Source organism: Naumovozyma dairenensis, chromosome 5, assembly GCF_000227115.2.
Source record: "Naumovozyma dairenensis CBS 421 chromosome 5, complete genome".
NCBI lineage: Eukaryota > Fungi > Ascomycota > Saccharomycetes > Saccharomycetales > Saccharomycetaceae > Naumovozyma > Naumovozyma dairenensis.
The window spans coordinates 57681-80470 of record NC_016483.1 but is presented as its reverse complement, the minus strand read 5'-3'; the positions used below and the strand labels follow the sequence as shown (position 1 = coordinate 80470).

At 31.3% G+C, this 22790-nt stretch overlaps 8 protein-coding genes across 8 annotated transcripts; 4 read left to right on the top strand and 4 right to left on the bottom strand.

The window, feature by feature from the left end:
• Positions 1–34: 34 nt before the first annotated feature.
• TSL1 (trehalose 6-phosphate synthase/phosphatase complex subunit) lies at positions 35–3631 on the bottom strand (the record flags this gene model as incomplete). Its single annotated transcript, XM_003670054.1, has 1 exon — positions 35–3631. The coding sequence occupies one exon, from the start codon at positions 3629–3631 to the stop codon at positions 35–37; it is 3597 nt and encodes a 1198-aa protein (XP_003670102.1).
• Positions 3632–5085: 1454 nt separating this feature from the next.
• On the top strand, positions 5086–5706 carry CUE4 (Cue4p; the record flags this gene model as incomplete). Its single annotated transcript, XM_003670053.1, has 1 exon — positions 5086–5706. One exon carries the CDS (start codon positions 5086–5088, stop codon positions 5704–5706), a length of 621 nt encoding a protein of 206 aa, XP_003670101.1.
• Positions 5707–5911: 205 nt separating this feature from the next.
• CAC2 (Cac2p) lies at positions 5912–7702 on the bottom strand (the record flags this gene model as incomplete). The annotated part of the gene is made up of 1 exon (XM_003670052.1): positions 5912–7702. One exon carries the CDS (start codon positions 7700–7702, stop codon positions 5912–5914), a length of 1791 nt encoding a protein of 596 aa, XP_003670100.1.
• A 1445-nt stretch (positions 7703–9147) lies between these two features.
• Positions 9148–14793, top strand: NUP188 (Nup188p; the record flags this gene model as incomplete). Its single annotated transcript, XM_003670051.1, has 1 exon — positions 9148–14793. One exon carries the CDS (start codon positions 9148–9150, stop codon positions 14791–14793), a length of 5646 nt encoding a protein of 1881 aa, XP_003670099.1.
• A 359-nt stretch (positions 14794–15152) lies between these two features.
• On the top strand, positions 15153–18665 carry MDM1 (Mdm1p; the record flags this gene model as incomplete). Its single annotated transcript, XM_003670050.1, has 1 exon — positions 15153–18665. The coding sequence occupies one exon, from the start codon at positions 15153–15155 to the stop codon at positions 18663–18665; it is 3513 nt and encodes a 1170-aa protein (XP_003670098.1).
• Positions 18666–18965: 300 nt separating this feature from the next.
• SEC65 (RNA-binding signal recognition particle subunit SEC65) lies at positions 18966–19802 on the top strand (the record flags this gene model as incomplete). The annotated part of the gene is made up of 1 exon (XM_003670049.1): positions 18966–19802. One exon carries the CDS (start codon positions 18966–18968, stop codon positions 19800–19802), a length of 837 nt encoding a protein of 278 aa, XP_003670097.1.
• Positions 19803–20187: 385 nt separating this feature from the next.
• Positions 20188–20856, bottom strand: URA5 (orotate phosphoribosyltransferase URA5; the record flags this gene model as incomplete). Its single annotated transcript, XM_003670048.1, has 1 exon — positions 20188–20856. The coding sequence occupies one exon, from the start codon at positions 20854–20856 to the stop codon at positions 20188–20190; it is 669 nt and encodes a 222-aa protein (XP_003670096.1).
• A 1254-nt stretch (positions 20857–22110) lies between these two features.
• Positions 22111–22479, bottom strand: NDAI0E00360 (uncharacterized protein; the record flags this gene model as incomplete). The annotated part of the gene is made up of 1 exon (XM_003670047.1): positions 22111–22479. One exon carries the CDS (start codon positions 22477–22479, stop codon positions 22111–22113), a length of 369 nt encoding a protein of 122 aa, XP_003670095.1.
• Between the last annotated feature and the right edge of the window lie 311 nt (positions 22480–22790).

Here is a 22790-nt window from a genome sequence, read left to right as displayed (position 1 = left end):
ATCTTCTACGTTTTAGTAATTGCATATCCTAACATCAGTTCTTACTTTTTTCAATCCTTGGTATATTTTGCAAAATCGTAAACAATTCATTAGAACCAGTAATATGCTCTTTCGCATAAGTATATGTAACATTTTCTCCATAAACAACACTATGACCAGAACGCAGTGTGGCTTTACCAACTTCTTCCTTCAATAATCTAAATATTGGCTCAACAACAGGTGATGAAGAACCTGTAACCATCATAAAATCAATTTGTGATTGCCCATTACCATTTTGTGTGAATGTATTTTCAGATTGTGTCACTGCAATACTACTATTATCAAATGGATGAGATGTATTATTATAAAACTTCAATAAAAATTGAACTGCTGCCAATGAAAGTCCTGTCTCTTGAACAAATACAATATTCTTATGAACATATGCATGAATACCTCTTTCATCAAATAAAGTATTAATATGTGTAATGGCATCACCAATGACACTGGCAACACGTTCTTGATCTTCTGCATTTTCAGTATGAAATCTAATCATAGAATCAGCAACTTTATAATATGATCCTGGTAACCTTTCCACTTTATCATCGAAGATTTTAACAACTTCACTTTTCCAATCAACTTGTTGAACTATATTATACCATGATCCATTCAATCTAACATATGCACCATTTTCAGCAATTAATCCAATGTTTAAGACTCTGTTGTATAAACTTTCCAAAGTAACTTTAGAAAATGAATTCATAATGAAAACAATGTTTTTGGAACTTAAATCATTTAGAATTGATAACATTCTTGGAGTAGGTGGTTCAGATATCTTGAAAATAAACATATGCTTTTCAGATTTTTTATAATCAGTATACAACGTATCATACGCCAAATTGAAAACAGTAGATCTTTCTTGATTGAATTCCCATGCATTATGAATATTTTGTAATGATGATAAAATCCAATTATCTGAATCATTTTCAATTACACTCTTCATCATTTTCTTCCAATGACGTCTTTTCTCTTCTTTACTCATTTCAAGACCTTGTTTAATACAATTTGCTGAATGTCGAATATCCCATGGATTAATTAGTAAAGCACCTTTCACAACTGATGCACTACCTGTAAATTCTGATAATAATAATGGAGCATTTTTCTCTTCTGAACTTACAATAAATTCATGACATGTTAAATTCATACCTTCTCTTAAGGAATTAACAAGGAACATATCAGCTTCACAACTTAACGCCAAATATTGAACAAATTCCAAATCTTGATGTAAAAATACAACTGGTTGGGATATACTAATGTTTGATGATAATGAATTAATTCTATCAACAACCATCATAATTTGGCGTTCTAATTCTGAATCAGAACTCTTACCGATACAAATTTGTAATAATACAACTTTTTCAATATATTCTGGATTTTCCTTTAAAAATCTTTCAAAGGCTAACATTTTTTTATGTAACCCACGAATTCTATCAAATTGATCACGACAAACAATCAATCTTTTACCTTCCCATCTTTCTCTAATTAAATGTCTCCATTGGAATACTCTTTCATCTTTCAGTTGATCATTCAATGTGAAAGTATCAATCCCCACAGGCGTATATTTAACAGAAACAATTTTACCATTGAATTTCAATTCATCTGTACCGACATCTGCCATCAATAAACGATTTGATGTTTGTAAGAAATGTCTTGCATATTCCTTTGTTTGGAAACCAACAAAATTGGAACCTAAAATCCCTTTCAAGATTTTCTCTCTATGAGCAAAACATCTAAATACTTCACTACTTGGGAATGAAACATGTAATGAGAATCCAATCTTAGCGTTTGGTAAGACTTTACGAACTAATTCAGGTACCAACATTAAATGATAATCATGAACCCAAATGGTATCACCAATTTTATATATTTTAATAATTTGATCAGCAAATTGTTGGTTCAATTTTTGATAATAATTCCATGAATGATCTTCAAATGCTTTCGAATTTGGATTATCTGGAATTTGATAATGTAAAGTTGGCCACAAGATTTGTTTACAGAAATTTTTATAAGCTCCCTTGAATGTAATATCATCTGTAACAACGGCTGTACTCTGATATTCATCTTGTAAAGTCTTGGAGATTTTAGCAGTGATTTCATCGGGGATTTCATCAGTGGGGATACCAACTGTACCAACCCATGAAACAGGTTCTTTAATTGTTTCTTCAATGATTGCTGTATTTATAGCATTTTTCATGGCACCATTACCCTTATCATTCAATGCAATTTTCCATGGTAAGTTTCTAAATAATTCATGTGAGCTACTTAATAATTGAGCTCTTAATTTTGCATTGTTAGAAAACCCACCAAATTGAGGAACATTGTATTTTTTATCTTTAGAGTCTACTTCTAAATCAGAATCCGAGTCATTTTCTTCATCAATAGACTTCTTTTCTTTATCAGTTTTACGGATTATTGGACTTAAAGTGTCCGAATGAACAGTGCTGTCTTTTCCCTGTTGTTCTTTGGCATCATATAATGGTATATTGTGATCCTGTGTAATTGAAGCAGATTTTGATCTTGTACCTTCAGATTCTGTTTCATGTTCAGTTTCTGTCTCAGTTTCTGTTTCAGCTAGCTGAGAATATTTCAAATTGGAACTTACTTTAGCAGGTGTGGTACCATGACGATTAGTAACATTTCCAGTGGTGGGTCCGGCAGCTGTTGTTGAAGTTGAAGATGAAGTATGTACATTTGGAGTTGATTGCATTCTTCTCATTGATGGTAAATTTGATTGTTGTTGATGTTTTTGTTTTACTTTGGCAAAATTAACTACAGCTGAGCTAATATCTGGTATAGCTCTTGATTTTGGTGTAATAACAGTACCCTTCGTCACGTTTGTTTGGTTATATTTGTTAGTTAAACTATCCAAACTAGTTTGAGAGGCATTGTTTAAGTTCAATACAGAATGAACTAATAATGATTTATTGACATTTTTCAAAAGACTTGCAGTTGGATCAGGTGAGGTACCTGTTGAGAAGGGGCCAGTTGAAATCGAATTGGCTGCATTAGCAATGTCAAGGCCAGGAGCTGAAGAGATTGAATAAGCCGGAGAGCCAATTTGATCAGGAACTGTGTTTGAAGAAGAGAAGAATTCCTCTACAGATGCAGAAGCATTTTGAGCAGGATGATGATGTGCAGATAAAGCTGGTGTATGAGAAACTGTTCCACTTGCAGTCAAATTTTCCATGAATTGTTCGCTTGAAACGACTTCATCAATGGTTAAAGGATTAGGATGAGCCAAGTCACCCGTTGAAGCACTTGAAATGTTAATGCTTGGAATTGGTTGTTGTTGTTGTTGTTGTTGTTGGTGATGTTGACCAGGAATGGCAGTAAATTTGTTAAGTGGTTCAAGGGATGGAGAATGAGTTGTACCGATAGCTGCAGCAGCTCCAGCCATACTTTCTTGAGATAAGTTATTAAGTAGGAAAGGAGAGGCTGAATGAACGGAACTTGTCCTTTTTTTTCTTATATTTTCATTGTTATCTACGACTTTGATTAAATTTGATTCAGCCAATTCGCTAGTGATTGCGTCTGGATCAATGACCTCAAATTGAGGGGTATATGGTAAAAATAACGATGCTACGATAATCGTCATATTTCAAACTTGTTTTGCTGCTTCGTTCAAATCTTTCTTTCCTATTGTTACAGACGGAGTATTTTTGGTTGTTAGAATTTCTATCCCTATTTTAATATGAACTCTGTCTAAAGAAAGATAAGGTATCGCTTTTTCCAAAACTTTCTTCGAGGTGGTGAGAAAAGGTGGAAAGAAAAGTTATTGGGAAAGTGTTGTTGTTGTCTATTACTATCTTTGAGAAAAGGTATAGACTAAAATCAGAGCATATATACCTTTGCGTTTCATTCCTCAACAACGAGTGTCAAAAAATACTGTCAATTACGTACTTTTGCTCTTACTCTCATTCTTTCTCCCTTCCTTCCTCCCCTTTCCTGTTCCCTTCCCCTTGCGCATGCTTCCTACGTCCCTCGCTCGCTCCCTTCCCCTCGAAACTTTGGAAGAGTACGTAGAGGGAGAGGGAGTGTGGCGAAATGAAGGAAATGGTCTGTCCAAACTATTTTGCTGTGGCCAAACCCAGCTCAGCATAACATACCGCGGCCCTGCTTAAGGCCCGGCTCCGCGCTTTCACGTCATTTTGCTTCCTTCCTTATTATAAAATCACGCCATAAAAGAGTTCAGTTGAAGAAGGTTAGTTGAGGTCGTCTCACCATATACCTTTAGACGTAAAACATGGTTCTGCTACTAGGTATTATGTTTGCTATTCCTTGGTGTGATAACTTGCAAAAAAAAAGCGTCTCTTTAGTGGCCCTTTGCTAATACTGCTACTCATATCCTAATTTCTTTGCTTTGTATATAACGTCTCCCAAAAAAAAAGGAATTAGACTATTTGTAACAAATTATTATGGCTTTATTCGTTTGAATGACAGGTTCAGTAACTACATTCACATTTTTTCTGACCCGGAAATAGGGTATAGGACTGTATAAAATAAACAAAAGTAAAACATTGGCCGTAATGGATGTATGTTTCTTTTCCTAATTGTGAATGGCACATGTGTAATTACTTGCCGAATATGTACATCCATTATGACTACTCCTAATTATTATCTCTTGGACAAACGCATATTCTCTTTTGTCCTCTTTTGTTTGACTAACAGAAAACACACTCATTAACTTAATAAATTTGCCGCCCAACTATTTTTCTGAAGGTCTAGCCGCTATGGTCGGTTAACGCGTCAATAACAATTTTTGTGAGGTTACGGTTACGTACTTTGTTGAATTCTTCTCTAGTACAAACAAACATAACTAGACAAGCAAGGACAAGCAAGGACAAGACAAGACAAGACAAGACAAGACAAGACAAGACAAGACAAGACAAGACAAGACAAGACAAGACAAGACAAGACAAGACAAGACAAGACAAGACAAGACAAGACAAGACAAGACAAGATAACTAGTTGAGTTTTCCAAGCTACTCCCATCTATTCCTGTGCAATTAATCTGAAATCAAGAAAAGGACACACATATACTCATTCATCATGTCTTTAGGTGATTTAGATAATTCAACAATCATATTCATAACATCCATTATATTAGGATTCATCCTAATAAAATGGTTCAATATGAAAAATAGTAACAATAACAATGATGATGAATCTTATGCTGAAATGACGATGACTGAAATCAAAGAAACGATCACAACTTTCAATAAGCCAAAAGATAGTGACGAGAAACAAACAATTACTAATGACGATCAGAAAGAGGCACCACAGATGAAGAAAAAAGGTAATCGTTTCCAAAAGAGAATGGTCAATGATGATATGATTGAAGTGGTAGCGACTATGGCTCCATCTTTAGATTATGAACAAATTAAATTTGATTTACAAAAAACTGGATCCATTGAAAAAACTATTGAAAATTTCTTAAGAGGTGATGATTTCCCATTCCCTGAAAAAAAAGAATCAAATATTCAAATAGGAGAAAAGAAAGTAGATTCTTCTAACTTAGAATTGGATGGACTTGATGATGACGATTATAATGAAGAAGAAGATGAAACATATAGGGAAGATACTATGAATGACGAAGAAGACGATGAAGAAGATGAAGATTATTCACAATTTGCTGATGATGATACTAATAATAGTTACGATGATTATTAGATTTGTAAAAGAACAAACAATAAAAAAAGATAGAAAAAATAAAACGCTTACGAAAATAAAGTAATTTTTTCTTAAATCGTTAGTTTCTCTATAATGATATATGTAATTTTAATCTTTATGATCTTATGTAAATACATGACATGATATTTTTCTCTTTTGTTGCATATGATTAGTTAAATTCACGGTTGTTTTCGCTTTATTGTTTCTAATTCTCATCTGGTTTCATTTTTTTATCTAATGGCAATGACTCTATTATTATGCCGCTCTTATCTTCCTTCTTCTCTATTGTACTACTGTTATCATTTGATTTGTTTTTCCTCTTAACAGGTAGAATATTAATTATATCCATTTTATTTGACGGTGTCACCGTATTTTTAGTAGACGCCATAATCGATGGTCCCGTACTATTATCATTGTTATTATTAGTCGTAGTTGAATTCGTTTGAGTCTTCTCATACTTTAATCTATTCAAATTAATAATCTTAAACTTTTCATCATTTGAAAATGGGTTCCCAAAATATTTCTCAGCATCAATGGAAATGTATGAACAAAATCCGTCTGTTGAAGATATCATTAACATTGTCCCGTCTGATGACCATGATAAATCTGTCAATGCTGTATAATGTAAATTACCAATTATTGATATTGGTTCAATGGATTCTGTATCATAAATTAATATTTCATTTGATGTGGCAATTGCATAAATTAATTTATACGGTAGTTTAATATATGGATGGGAATGATGATTCTCGTCATCTTTTGATGATGATAATGGATAAAAATTTGGATTAAATGCTATTACTAAAGCAGGTTTCTTTAAAGACGGTATGGTGAATATTGGTCTATTCGAATTTGATATTATGGAAGCTCTTGTATAAAAATAGACACAATTGTTTGGATCAGAGTTTGAATTGTTACTAGACGTGCTATCATCTTTAGAGACTATTGGTTGCTTGAAGATACCTGTTGGTATACAAAACAAGGAACCACATGGTGAAATAGTCAATCTTCTAAAAAATGAAGGTAATGATTCATTATGGAATAGATAAGAAGTTTTCAAATTATTATAATCCAATGTATTTTGCCTTGTACCTGTTGTAGTGGTTGCAATAGATTGTGGTAGATCACCTTTGATAATCTTGTTTTTAAACTTGATACTGATCAATTGACTTTCATGATTCCAAATCAATTGATAAATATTGACAGATCTATCAGCAGATTGAGATAAAATGTATTGATTCATTGGATCCCAAACTACACCTTGTACATAATGATTATGATCATTGAATGAAAATATTTGATTATTTAAAAAAGAGCTTTCATCATTTTTGTTTTTGGTAATTTGGAAAATTCTAATACAATTATCCATGGACCCAATAACGATGTAATTCCCACATGGAGACCAATCTAAATCGTAAATTTCTGATGTATTTGAACCATTTGGACGTAATCTCTTCCATATGAACCATGAATTATTATTGTCATCTTTTACTCCCTCGAGGTTATCATCATCATCATTATCGTTTGACATTCCAAATGGTTTTTTAATATGGGTTCGTTCGGTACCATCCTTGTTGTTGTCATCATCATTAACATCAACATCATCATTAATATGTCTTTTCCATAATAATACTTGGCCATCATCACCAGCAGATGCTAATATATTACCTAGGGGATTAAATTTTACCACGTTAATAGCTTGTTCATGTTGAGTCAACGAGGATAGAAAATCTATTGAATTAATCTTTTGCACTTGTGTTTTCGGTTCTGAATCAAAATTTAAATCTGAATCTGACATATTTAAACTCCATGATCTAATTTTGTTATCTCCACCAGCAGTAATCAATCTCATCCCTAATTTTTTTTGGTCAATTGCATTAGTAGCTGATGATGATGATGATGATGATGATGATGAATATAGACTAGGTGGTTCAAAACAGAGACTATATACCGGTTGAGATTCATGCCAATATATTTGTAGATTTGCGGCTTCCATTTTTTATCTGAGATGCCAATAGAAGTATAGTGTAAGATCCTTTTAGAAACCTGGAACAGAGTTTTCAATAATAGAAAAGTTACTCTTAACAATAGATTTTTTTTTTTTGAGAGAGGATTCCTTTATTCTTCCTCTTGTTTGTCCCAGATACAATACCAGTCACTATATAATATAATTATAATTATAATTATATGACCTATAAAATAAATTTTCCAAAACTTTCGTGTCTTCATAAACTTTACGCGTCTTTGTTTTCATATTTCCTCGAAAGGTGTAGGGGTTACCCTGGGGTATAGTATAGTATAGTACAGTATAGTATAGAATAGTATCTTAGCACTACGTACGTATATAAAAAACAACAACGGTGATTAACTGATTGCATTTCATTTTTTTGTGTTTGCCACTTCTTTGACAAAAAGATTTCTGGTACATTTTATTTGCATACTACTAGAGTATCCTAAGAGGGAAGCTATACACTATTCTGATAAATGAGTTAGACACTAAATCAATTGAGAAAAGGATATGAGCATTTTTTTGTCAGATGACAAAATTCATATTCTGATAAATGATATTGATTTCCTGTTTACTCATTCATTCATGCCCTCTTAACATTAGCACATATGTCAAATTCCCACTAGATTCAAAATATACTAATATTATAAAACATATCTATTGGAGCCGTAATTGTGCTGAAATTAATTTTAATCTCTGGAAAAACCAATCTATTCTTTTACGGATGATCAATATATAAATATGAATATTGATCATAGATTGATTCTCAAGTTGTTGGATATATTCGTATTCCATTGAGAAGTTTCTGTTTTTCTTACATTTTATTTCTATAAAAAATAATATTGTATATTATGCTACTATATGTATATCTAGATGTATATCGTAGATTTTTTATAAGTTTTTCTTAACAAGTTGGGATCTGTTATATATTTTCGAACATTCAAAGATGAATGGCTAATCCATAAGAGACATTTCCACTTTTGAGTGCTACATACGTACTTGAATCCATAGAGTTGTTTGTTCATTGGAGACTATATATATCACCGGGGATGTTTTGTCTTGTGGTTCACATAACAATAACAATATATACACATGAATCTATAATGGAATGTATAAGACTGTTTCCATATAGTATGATATTACCCTACCGCCTGCCCGACTGCCGGCCCAGTTCAAAATCTCGAAACAATTTTCTCGTAACTACATACAACTTTTAATATGAAAAATAATAAACAGAGATAAAAGCTAGCTAGTTTTATGTGTAGTGGGTGAAAACAAATCGATAATACTCTCTTCCTTTGAAGGTTTACTTGTCTAATTAAATACCTCTATCGACGCCCTGTTAGCTAGTAAAGAGTGTTTTCTGTTTTCTTTTTGGTATATCGTTCATCCTGTTGCCATAGCATTGTGTTTCATAGTTATACCTAATCATAATGATTCCCAAGACAACGCTAAACATAACTTCGAATACGACGAGTACAAATACAAATACAAACACAAATGCAGGTTCAATTCCATTCACTTATATTAATCATTTCCTAAGGTCATACGTTAAACATCAGAGAAATGCAACTGACATTAATAATAATAATAATAATAATAATAATAATAATAATATAGACATATCTCCATTGGAAAATTTAAATCATCAAGAAGATGATGATATGTATGATGATCTTCCCTCTAATGGTATCATATCCACATTTAAGAAAATTTATCATTATTTGGATACAAATAAAACCTTATTCACTCAATTGACTCATTTTAATACATCATCATCCGCATCATCAACACATGATAATAATAAAAGATCGAAATCGATATCATCTCCTCCAGAATATTTCAATAAGTTAACTTTAAGAGGTTCTACTTTTGATAATATTAATAAAGATATCTTTCATAAATCTTGGATTATTTCAAATTTCTTAGATTTGGATTTTAAAGAAACTTTGAAAATTATATCATTAATAACAAATAATAATAACGATGATGATGAAAATAATAATACAACTGTCCTAACTATACAAGATTTAATTATGGCTGTATTAAAGGAAAGAAACGCAATCTTAGAAACTTTATTAATCCTTTTATCGAATATAGATTTCCCTATTATTAAAGATAATTTGTTCAATTTTTTCACCATTGAATCAATTGAAAATATTTCAAATGATCTAATATCACTTTTTCAATCTTTAATTGAAGAAAATTCAACTATAAATTATTATGATAATATTTTCATTGATGAAAAAATATTTCTAGATAACGCTAACGCTAACGATACGGGTAAAAATAATAATAACGATAGATTAGTTCAATTAATTGATTTGAAAAATTCAAATAATTTGATTTATATCACAAATTTATTGAAAATTCTAACAAATTTATTCTTAAATTCAAATCCATCAAATGAAATAATATTAAAATGGTGTCAATTATTCAACAATGAAAATGTTTTATTAGCATTAAATTCAAATATAACATCCTTCACACCATCTCTATCATCCACAACAACAATTGCTAACGCTAATTCTAATTCTAATGAAGGAAATTCAATTTCAATCTTACAATCTTTATTCGTTGTTAATTCATTATTAATATTAGGGTTAGATACAAAGACTTCATCAATCAAAATTCTAGATTCAGAAAATCATTTCTTCAATAATAAAGAAATATTTAAATCTATTCATTCAATTTTCATTAATTCTTTAAATTTCGCTTCATTAAATGATCAATTATCTTTAAATCCAACATTATATTATATGTGGTCATTCATACTTTACACAAAATCAATCATTTTAGATGAAACTTTCGATAATGACAATGATGATAATGATACAGAAGATTTTGTAAACTACGTCTTTAACACTAAAAATAATAATGAACCAAATAACAATAACCTATTAGAAACAATTAACCAATTTGCATCTATTGCTGAACATTTAAATGTTTTAAATTCCATTGAAATTATCATTCAAGATCTATCAAATGATGAAATTTATCCAACTATATTATCTTCATTTCTAGCATTCACATTGAATTTTATTCCCATCAATATTAAATTTTCTCATTTAATCAAATTAACTTTATCTAAAGAAATTCCAAGACCATTCGTGGAAAAATTCTTAACAAATAATTTGATTGAAAATAAAATAGCAACTTTGAAAACAAAAATCCCATTATTAAAGGAAGGATTGTTACCCTTTATAAACATTTGTTCAACAAGTTCTCAATTCGCTGATTTTCATTTAAATCATTTAAATTCATTCACAACATTTAATTCTTCTTCATTAACTGAATCTGATTATGATATTAATGATATAGACCCAGAAACAAACCAGGATATTGACTCCGATTTAATTATATTGAAAAAGGATATATCAGTAAGATTACCTGTTGAATTCGATTCAAATATTTCAATTATAATTCCTAAAGATTCAATAGCTAAAATTATTCCAATCACAAAAGAAATTGCGACAAAATCATCAACATCAACAAATGACAACAATAAGGATGACGCCATATCAATATTATCAGAATCAGCACCAATTATACCTGCACCTTCTTCAATAGTGGTTTTCTTCTATGAATATAATGGTTGGTCAATGATTGGTCATATCTTGGAAAATTTAGCAAGAAATTTTTCAGATTTAAGTAATACTAATTCAATGGATCAAGATTTACAACAATTAATGATATCCATTATAGATTTAATTGGTAAAATCGTTTCATCAAATGAATTACCACAAGAAAGAATAAATCAAATTATAAATGAATTGTCAAATAATTCAATGAATAATATGACTGACGACATAAAAAATAATAATATGTACGATGGTGGTGCTGAATTGAATAAGGAAATTTTTGATGTCATTTTTAAAATTTTTGAAACTTCTTTAAATAAGAGAAATTACCAAATTTTAAGTACTTGTACATCATTTACTAATAATTTGGTTATAAATTATCCACATTTAGTTTGGTCATATTTAGCAAGATCAGATTTGTTAGATAAATATGGTAAAACTGGATTTGCAAATATTATATTGGGTACCATTGAATTATCCACTGGAAATTATGATTTCACAATTTCATTAATCAAATTAACAAACATTTTAGTCATTGATTTATTAGTAAGAGAACTTACTTTATCATATAAGACTAAATGTGAAGTCACTGATAAATTATTATGTCATTTGATCCATATTTATGAAAATTATCAATTTTGGAAATTTAATGACGTTAACCAAAGATTCCAAATAGGTTACCAATTAACCTTAATATTTTCCCAAATTTTATATCATTATTATGGAATCGGCTGTGGAATTGATGCCAATAAGAACAGCAACAAAACAACAACTAATAATGAATACCAACAACATTTCATATCTGCAATTGGTAAACTCATTAATACGTTTGCCAATCTTAAAGCATTGGATTCTCAAGCAGCATCCAATACACTAATTAATATTTTATTATCTTCTCAAAATGATCAAATTTCATCAAAGGGTAATAAATCATTCGGTAACCTTTATTCAGAATTGATTAATATATCTTTTTATTTTGCACATCTATTGGTTATTATAAGAAGTCATACAGGATTAACCCCAGGCAACTTAGAAGTATTGTTTTATCAAAATTCTAAAAAATTTGTCGAAATTTATCACTCATCCCCTGAATTAAGATCTCCAATAATTACTTTATTCGATGCTTTGATTAAAGTTCCAAGAAAGTCTCATATCCTTAACAATTTGGTTTACAATGATAAGAAGATTAATCAGGAATATCCATCCTTATTATCATACTTAGGTGAAGATCATTCGAAGTTATTTCTGCAAACTCTTGCTGAGGATTTGGAAAACAATTTAAACGATTATCAATTATCTAAAAATATTTACACTTTCATTGGTGATCTGATGGAGACAGATCAAGAGGGGTTAGCTATTTTATTCTTAACTGGACAATTTGCATCTTCAAATCTTAAGGATAAGAAAAGCTTAATCGCTAGTAATGAAAATAAGACCATTTTCAAAATTTTACAAAGGAAAGTATCAGAACTAGACGAATTACCTGTTTCTGTGGCAATAAAATTGTTAACCACCGTTGCCCGAGTTTGTAATACTTTGAAAGATGCACGTTTCTTCAATGATGATCAGAACTGTATCGAAATTTTACTAGATATATTCCTTTCCTTCAAGCAATCTCAACTTCAAAACGAACAGCAACGAGAAGAAACGAATAATCGTACCGATTTACCATTATCAAGGAAAGAATTTATTAAACTGTCCAATAAGTATGTTTTGATTTTTAAAATTATGGAAATCTTTGCATTGAGTTTATACTCATCATCAAACAGCACTACTTCCAAAGTTTTTCAACTGTTGAATCGTAAAGATATCGGTACAATCTTAACTCCATTTTTCGAGATACATGGTTATCAAATGAATTTATATGAATCTCTTCAAAAGGAGTTCAATGAGACGTATCCATTATATGATTTGAATGATTTCAAAGTGAACCAATTCTATGGTTCTTCTTTAAAGAATTTGCCAGAAAATGCCTACGATATACAGACAATGGATTTAATTTTCAAGAATGATGAAAAATGGGTCGGCACATGCAACTCCATTGGATTGAGGGATAGAATAATTGATCTTTCCATTAATCTTCAATACATCCAAAATCAAATATCATCAACAAAATCATGTGGTGCTTTATTGACTTCATTCGTGAAATTATCTAAAGAACCAAACACCTTTATCGATTTGGTGATAAATTTGCTGGACCTAAACATCAGATATGGTATTATAAATCATGATTTTGAAGGTATATATTTTGGTAGACTTGAATTATGCTTTTTCATTTTGTTTTCTTTCCAAAAAAATTCTAAGAGTATCGATGAAAAAAAATTAATCGAGATTCTTTCTCGATTATTAACAATCTTTAAATCAAATGATGTTAACTACTTGAAAAGCGTCGCAGATCCGAACAGGGCTTCAACAACTTTTGATTTTTATATACCAATATTGAGATCTATCTTAATTATACTCACATTGTCGACTTCAAGAACTCAATTTATTGAATTATTATCTGACCAACTTTTGGAATTCTTCGAATTTTCCTTCTCTAATGGTGTACAATTAATCTTTTCACAAGTATTATCAGATATCAGCCAATGTAAACTGGACATTGGTTCGAAAGAGGATAGATTGATTAACTTTGAAAAAAGAAAACATAGCCTGAATCTATTATTATCATTATTCAAAACGCTCGTCTCATTAAAGCCGACTGAACATTTTAATATGCTATTAGCATCTTCGTTAAATGATATGGGTACCATTAAAGTGATTTTAAATGTCTATTCGAGTGCAGATTATTATAAATCTAAGGATGATCCTACCATTGGAACCATTGTTTTACCATACATCACATCTCTTTGCTCCGTGCCGCCAATAGCAGAAAAATTCATCACTAATGGAATGTTTACCATATTATTAGAAAGTCCCTTGTCTAAAGTATTGCAGCAAGGATTTATTAGACCAAGATTGGAACCTAAATTACACAGTCTTTGGAGTAATGGATTACTCGTAATAATTCAAATATTGTTAAGAGATTTCGGTTCAAGAGTTTTACCTGAATGTTGTCTGTTTATTTCATATTTCAGTAAACAAATTAAAAGTACAATATTTAGTTGGTCTGATAATAATAGATTGGTTATATCGACGTCGTTGCTTAATGAAACTTGGCAATTAGTGTTGATACAGAAAATGCTGGATGACTTAAATTACAAGAAATACTTAGGTGAAAATCTTTCCAATGAGAACGATGTTGGAACAACTGTATCAGAAACTGATAAAACTTTCGAGCTCGTTAGTGGATTAGACTATCAATATGAAAGAAGAGACTTGTATGCTGTCTTAAATAAGTTATTAACGCACCCAAGATATTTGAATTCAAGAATAATATCCAGTACTGTCGAAGAGCAGCAATTGCTAGATGATGAATCTACTAGAACAGTATTCGTTGCACAACTCAAAAAATCAATTAAAGATCTTCAAGATTTTCTCATCCAAGATGAATTATAATAATGATAAAAACAATAATAAAGTAAGCATTCTAATATATGTATAATATATAGTCATAATATAGGTATCGTGTTTTTTAAGATTTCTTTATTAATATAAAACAAATAAAAGATAATTTATAGTCTCTGACACATTTATAGATTCATGCCCAGAACTACAAGTGCAGAGTTGCACAAATTATCTTATTCTATGATGTTTCTTCATGTAATTTCTGTTACAGTACGTTCGTATTTATACCGAACTTTAGATTACACATCAAAATATTTATAAACATTACAAACTTTACATAAAGACTCACATTCATAGAAAAAGTAAACAGTCAATTCAAAACAAGAGTAAAAGAAGTAACTTATGAATGCATGTCTACGAATGGCATAATTACCATACATCGATATAGACATGTCTTGGGAATAATTGTTTTCCTGCTGATAGCTAGGCACTTATTTTGGATATTGACATTTGGTGTTCTTCCACTTATTGGTTTCTTTCTTTTTACCACTTTGGCTACAACATTACCTGATATCAATCGACCTGTGGAAAAACATTTAAAAAGAGCTCATACCCCAGAAACTAACTCTTTTTCATCCATAAATGAACCAATTTTCGAAAAATCGAGTAAAATAAGTAAGGAATTAGAAAATATTATTGATTTAATCTTGCGGGATTTCATTAATTCTTGGTTCACAAGAATTGATCCTAATGAGGATTCTAGTTTCCCCAAAGCAATCCGTTGTCTTCTTAGACTTGCTGTGATTAACTTGCAAAAAAGAGTTGCTACAGAGGATACTTTAGAAAATCTGATATTGAAATTACTTCCATTGTTTACGAAATATGTGAATACATATTGTGATGCTAGAGAATCTATATTAAATGATCCTACCTCGCAAAAAGCTTTGCAAAATAATTTTGAATTCCAGTTGGCTGTTGAATTCAATAAAAATTATAAGTTACATAAGGCAATTCCCCTTAGAAGTAATGAATTGGACAATGATATTGGGAAATATTTGAATGGCTTATCTCAACAGTTACTATCTGAAATAATTGACGAAAATGAATTGAAATCACCATTTGTTTCAATCCTATTAAGGGAAATCATGGATTCATGTATATTCAATCCGCTAGTCTCTAAATTTACTGATCCTGATACTTGGAATCTTATCATGATTTCGATTGGTGAGAAGAAAATGAAAGAAAGAACACAAGTGAAACAAATACGACGAATCCTGACAAAAGAACTACAAGGTCATTCCACATCAAATTCTCCCACAAATGCCCGTGTAAATCTCACGAACATCAAGCTTGATTTAAAGCCATCATTTACAGGTGAACAATTTGAAATGTTTTTAAAAGAATTAAGTTCAATGAACTCAATCACTGAATTGAGGGCGAATAAATTTATACTAATGACCAAGCTAGTGGAGTTAAGGAAGAATATAGATAATTCCCAAATAGATTGTAAATATAAGGATAGATTATTACTTTCATTAAAGCTTGTTCAATCCAAACTGCTGCATAACGATATGATCAACAATCGCGAAGCGAACAAGAATGATAATATTGCAAAGCAATTATACACTTTTCTTAGTGATGAAGAAAATATCCTTGATGAGTTCGAGTCATTTATTAGGGCAATTTCTTTTGATTTTGTTTCCTCTGATAAGTTATGTTTGAATGAGTTTAAGAAGTATTTGTATACTTGTCCAGACAAAAAGGGAATTACTTTACTGAAATATTGGGAAATTGTTGAATCTTCGAAAAATCCCCTTGAAGATGTATCCTCTAACGAAATATTATTAGAAACAACATTCGTAAGCAGTACCGAAATTAGAAGTATTTACAGTGAATTATTTCAAGATGTTGATTTACAGATCATGAAAACCTTGGATAAAGGATTAGTAAGTAATGTATTGTTATTTTTATCTACTTCTAATAATGGCGATGAGCAAGCATTAGTTTTAGCTCGGAGAAGTCTGTTATTATTACAGAAGGAAGCTGAGAGGGTATTACAATCTGAATTTTTTGAGAAGTTTAAAGAAAGCAAGGTGTTTCTACAAATGATTTCTTCAAATGATTTTACTAAAACTGATATTTACACTAAATTCTTTACATCAGAGAAGGCACTGGACCCTATGACCCCAAATACACATACTACCAACGATACCTTTGATTCGGTACGAATACTCACGAACCCTGATCTTAACGAAGCCCTCGAGAAAATTGTGAATGCTCCTTCTCTTGAAGAAACGGACAGAATTCATGGCAATGAAGGTCACAATGGTAAAGCAGTAAAGAACACCCTAAAAAACGAGAAGAGCATATTCGAGGCAGAGATCCAAACTAATCGGACTGAATCATTTAATGAACTTGAACTTCTTAATTCTGAGTTCAACGTTGAAAACAGTGAGATTGTAGATAATCCAGAGCATGGATTCAATATCAGGAAGCTTCAAAAAATGAAACGAAAATTTTCCACTATAAGTGACAAAATTGCTCAATTAACTATTTCAATTGAAGAAATAGAAAAGGAGTTAGAATTGTTAAATTATTTAGTTTTGAAAGCCGAACTAACGAACAACCAAAACCAATTAAAATTATTGAGGAAGTCCCAAAAGGCCTTATTGAGAGAATTAAAGAACGAGGAATTATTGCAACAGCAATGTTTGATTAAAAAAGACGCCAATGCATTATATAGACAGACTAAAGTTTTTATTAAATCCTTTTATTTGGAACATCGTACAAATATTAATAATCTGGGAGAAACTGCATATTACCTTATTGATATCGAACATTGTTACAATGGACACACTACAACTTGGGAAACAGGAAGAAGATACAACGAATTCTTCAAACTGAATGAATATTTGAAGAAATATTACCGTTCTCAAGTCAAATTTTTACAAAAGAACGAAATGTTCCCTTCCAAAATTCCAATGTCTTTCAAATATCATATCAATCCATACTTATTATATGAAGAACGACAACATAAGTTGGAAATGTATCTTAGGGCACTCTTAAATATCCCTGAAATATGCCAAGACAGTGTTTTTAGGGCATTCGTCATTGACAAAGCGATGGTTGACATTTATGGTATGGATCAACTTAATCAAAGTACCAATGACAATAGCACAAGTAATAGCAGCACTCATTCAATTCCTACGATGAAAAATCTGAACACATCATCAATGTCATCGATTGCTTCAAATAGTTCCTCTGGATCACAAGTTGCATTGTATGATCAAGTACATTCTAACCCTCCAGCAGATCAGAATAATCAAATAAATGTAGAGGACTTGGAAGATGGAGAAAACTATAAAAATGATGAGTTTCACCCTTTTCAGAATGATCCTATGATCCGTCATGAAAGCAAACCCATCGTGAAATCCATATGTAATCTATTCATTTCAGTTTTCCAATTAAATAGAAACAATTCTAATTCGAATTGGTTACGTGGGAAAGCAATAAGTACAGTTCTTCAGCAGTTGTTAGGAAGTACTATCGAAAAATATATCAAAATAAATATCGAAGAGATACGTTCTGAGGAGGGAATATATGAAATGTTGGGATTACTAAAAAAATCATTATGGGGTGTCAATGGATCGATAACGAAAAGGAAAACTGAACCTATAAGGCCAATCCGAACACCAGGTGAAAAGACAAGGACACGCTGTGATTCACAGGTCGTTTTACAATCATTGTTTATTGAATTATGCGGCAAAGTGGTTGGATTGTCGAATTCAAGAGATGCTGCTATAAGGGTCCATGGCATGTTACAAAATCGATACTTATCTTGCAGCATGATTTTAGAAATGTTAGATATATTTTTCCTAGATGTGATTATAAAAGAGAATACGACAGAGGCTTATCACGATTGACTTTACATACTTCTTTGTTTACATATACGGTATATATTCATATAAAGTCTTAAATTTATATCCTAGTAATATATAATCTTACCAATGGCAAAATTCCTTTTGGATTTGGAATGAGTTCATTAGCCATTTTAGCGGTTCTGTTAGCTTTGAAAGTTTCCCGAAAGGAAATAAACCGTCTAAAGAAGAATTTAACGAATGTTGGAAGTTTGAGCTGTAAAAGAGAGTTGGAGAGGCATAAGTATAACGAGCAACTAATAGAGAAAAACAGGATCCTCAAGAGAAAGTGTCAGTACGTCAATCATGCCAAAACTAGAAGAAATCACCGATTATAATGATATTGATGATCTAGATATGGATTTAGCAGAATTGGATCCTAGCTTGAGGACTCCAATAGCTCCCAAAATAACACCAACCGTGGTCAGAAGTCAAGACAATGAAGAGGCTACTCAATTACCAGATTTTGCCACTCAGTTTCAACAATCGAACTACAATAATATTGGAAATGAGAATGCATTTGCGTTTATCAATCCACAGACTGGGAAAATAGAACGTTCCAAACAAGTAAGTAAAGAAATTTTAAAAGATATGAAGAAATTTCAAATACTATATCCATGTTACTTCGATAAGAATAGATCTCATAAGGAGGGAAGAAGAGTCCCTAAGGAATTGGCAGTGGAAAATCCATTAGCCAAGACAATGGCTGATGCTGCGGGGAACTTGGGATTAATATGTGTCTTTGAAGATCAGAAGACACATCCACAAGATTTTGGGAATCCAGGAAGAATTCGTATCTTGCTAAAGCAAAATGGTCAAATTGCCGCTGATGGTAATAGATTTAAGGGAGGTAAACGAGAACTAATGAAATCAATTGCAAAATATTTACAAAAACATCCAACGACTTTGAAATCATTAAGAGAACTTCCATATGGACCAGATTATGATGGTGTAGAATCTAAGAAAATACCACGTGTTAAAGGCTTTAAGATGAATGACATAGTTCCTTTACACAGTCCATTATTAATGGGCCATCCAATGGTTAAGTCTATATATGAGGAACAACCTCAAGCGCCTAAACCAGCTATAAATGATAAACCAATGAAAATGCCTAAGAATAAATACAAAGTGATCAGGAGATAATAAAAATATACGAATTTATCAACTAAGGAACGAGTAGTAGGATTATATTTGTATTATATTTCGATTCATTCATGTTTAACAAGGGATTCCAAAATTGTATAGTATAGCAATGAGAATAAATGTTAAACCTGTTCAGAGCTATTGCGTTTTTAATAAATTAAGAAACATACGTATTACAGTTTAAAACGAGTATACATTAATCTATAAAACTAATGAAATGTATGGGTACATATATATATATATATGTTGGATGAAGAAGCCATGAAATATTTCCTGTTGTTGCGTTTATGGAAGAACATTGGGAAGTACAAAGAAAATAGAGTCATGGAAAAAAAGTATTCCAATTACTAAGGGGTAGCTTCCTACTCTTTTCTGTATAGACTATCTAAGCACCATAAGTTTGACGATATTCCTCAATTTTTGATTTTTCTTCCTTAGTAATTTTACCATCAAGGTAATTAATAACATGAGAAAGAGACACAATACTCAAAACTGGGATACCATATCTTTGGCTTACAGCTTGAGTAGCGGATAACCCATTTTGTGATGTTGTCGTATCCACAATTTCTTGCCTATCCAAAGCAATGATGGAACCAACTACGGTACCGTTTGCCTTGCCAATAATCTCAAATGCTTCATTAATAGCTGTTCCTGCAGTCATCACATCATCAATAATTAAGACACGTTTGTTATTCAATGAGGCACCGACAATATTCCCACCTTCACCATGGTCTTTAGCTTCCTTTCTATTGAAGGAATATTGAATATTTTGGAATTTTGAACCACCAATTTCGGCCAATTTCACACAGACAATGGAGGCCAATGGGATCCCCTTATATGCAGGACCAAATATCACGTCAAATTTCAAATCGGATTGAATGATAGCAATGGCGTAAGCGGTAGCCAAGTTGGATAAAAGCTTACCAGTATTGAAGAACCCTAAATTGAAAAAGTATGGAGAAACTCTCCCTGATTTTAAAGTGAATGAACCAAATGTTAAAGCTTTACATTCAACAGCTAAATCCAAGAAATTCTTTTGATAATCCTCTAGCATCTTTTTTTCTTTTCTTTAGTAATTATTAGATATGCAGTTGTTATAGATTAAGGATAGTGGGACACGTATTGAGAATGTTTTTTTTATCAAAATACTTGAATTAATAGCCGTAACAATGATCCTTGAGAGAATTGCAATAGTGTTTTCTAGATAAGGAAAGAATCTTAGTGTTTTCCAACTATAATGGAGGAAAGGAAGTGCTTTAGAGCAATTTTAGGCTATTTCTTTAGCGTTTGTCGATTATCACTCACTTTACTACAAATTCTAATTGATATATAAACACACAAGACGCAAGTTATAAGCTCATTCCAACAACAAATTCAATATAACAACAATAACCTATTATGCTATGTACAGATTACCTACCAAAGACCCGCGGTCCTTGTTTCTTCCTGGATCTTAGTCTTGTTCCTGCAGTTTTGGGAAGTTGCTAAAGCTATTTACAAAATTTTTCAAAAAAAAGTGCGTCAATAACGATTTTTTCATTTTAAAGGAATGTTATTTCTAATAAACAAGCACAAGTTAATTATTTAAGGGGTTAGGCAACATGGGATCTGGACCATACAAGACATTCAGGGCCTGATCGATATGTGATATCTGATACTGCTATTTGTAGAGTATCATTCCAATAAAATTTACCTGCAAAGCTCGGAATATTCACGTGGAATGATCTCTCACAACCTATACAGTAAAAATGGACTTGAAGGTCCTAACTAACGGGTATAGACTATACCAATCTTAGTTATGGTCAATGCTCAAAGGATCCATCCTGTAAATATTTTGAAACACAGTTTGTATTTGAACTAGCTATGATACTGATTTTTGAATAGCCTTGCAATAGAAAGGGAAAGATGTTTTACAGTTGCAGGAAAAGACACCGTTTTTTTTATTATTCTGAACAGTAGGGCTCTGAGGCACCACAAAAAGATTATAAAATTACCATTCTTTATATTTCTATTCTACCGAAGGAGCCATCCTTATAAGAATGAATTTTAAAAAAGAATTGAACAGTCATCATGCCAATCTTCGAATTTATCTATATCTTATATATGTGTAAATTATGTATGCTTTTTTAATGCTTGTATGAATGTTTGGTATATAGAATATTAGAGATGCCTCCAGTCTTCTTTTTCGAAGACTTCTATCAATGTGGCCGTACTTTCTTGATCCTGACATTAGAGTTAATGCGACTACGATGTTTCCACTAACACTAACGTGGTAGATCAACTTCTTTGTTGGAATATATCCATCTAATTACTGATTAGTTTCGATGAATTTTTTAATTTCTCCAACTACATCCTCGATTTCCTTATCCAACAGTAAAACGATTAAACCATCGCTTGTAATTTCATATTTGATGTGACCTTCATTCGGTATACAAATTTCTTCATCAAATTTGTCAAACCACTCGTTTAATAGATCCAATTCTTCAGTTCCGAACGGCAATATTAATTCTTCAATGAACTCGTGCATTTTTTTAACATTTTTTTCTTCATCTGAATTATGGACATCTTTCGTCTCGGTTTCAGTCGCCTCATCTATGCTCCCGTCCTTTAAATCTGGTTCTCCAATTTCTTCCTCCAAAAGAATCATCAACCTGTACATATTATTTGTAGACGACATCTTTTTTAACTCTTTTTATTGTTTGATATGATCGATTGACCTTTTAGGTAAATAATTCTCAATCGTTTACCTCCCTGGTACACTTCAATCTTGGTCAATCATAATGTTGGTCATACATGTTCTATAAGTTAAAACTTTTGGGATGAGTTCTTTTTTTTTTTTTTTACTAAATTGATATGTAAACGAATCGTTTTACGTGATGATAATAAGGGTAAAATTACTATTCTCTAAGGCTATTAAATAATGAAAGAAAGAAAGAAAAGAAAAGAAAGAAAAAAAATTGGGGTTAAATGTTGCTATCGTGTCGATTC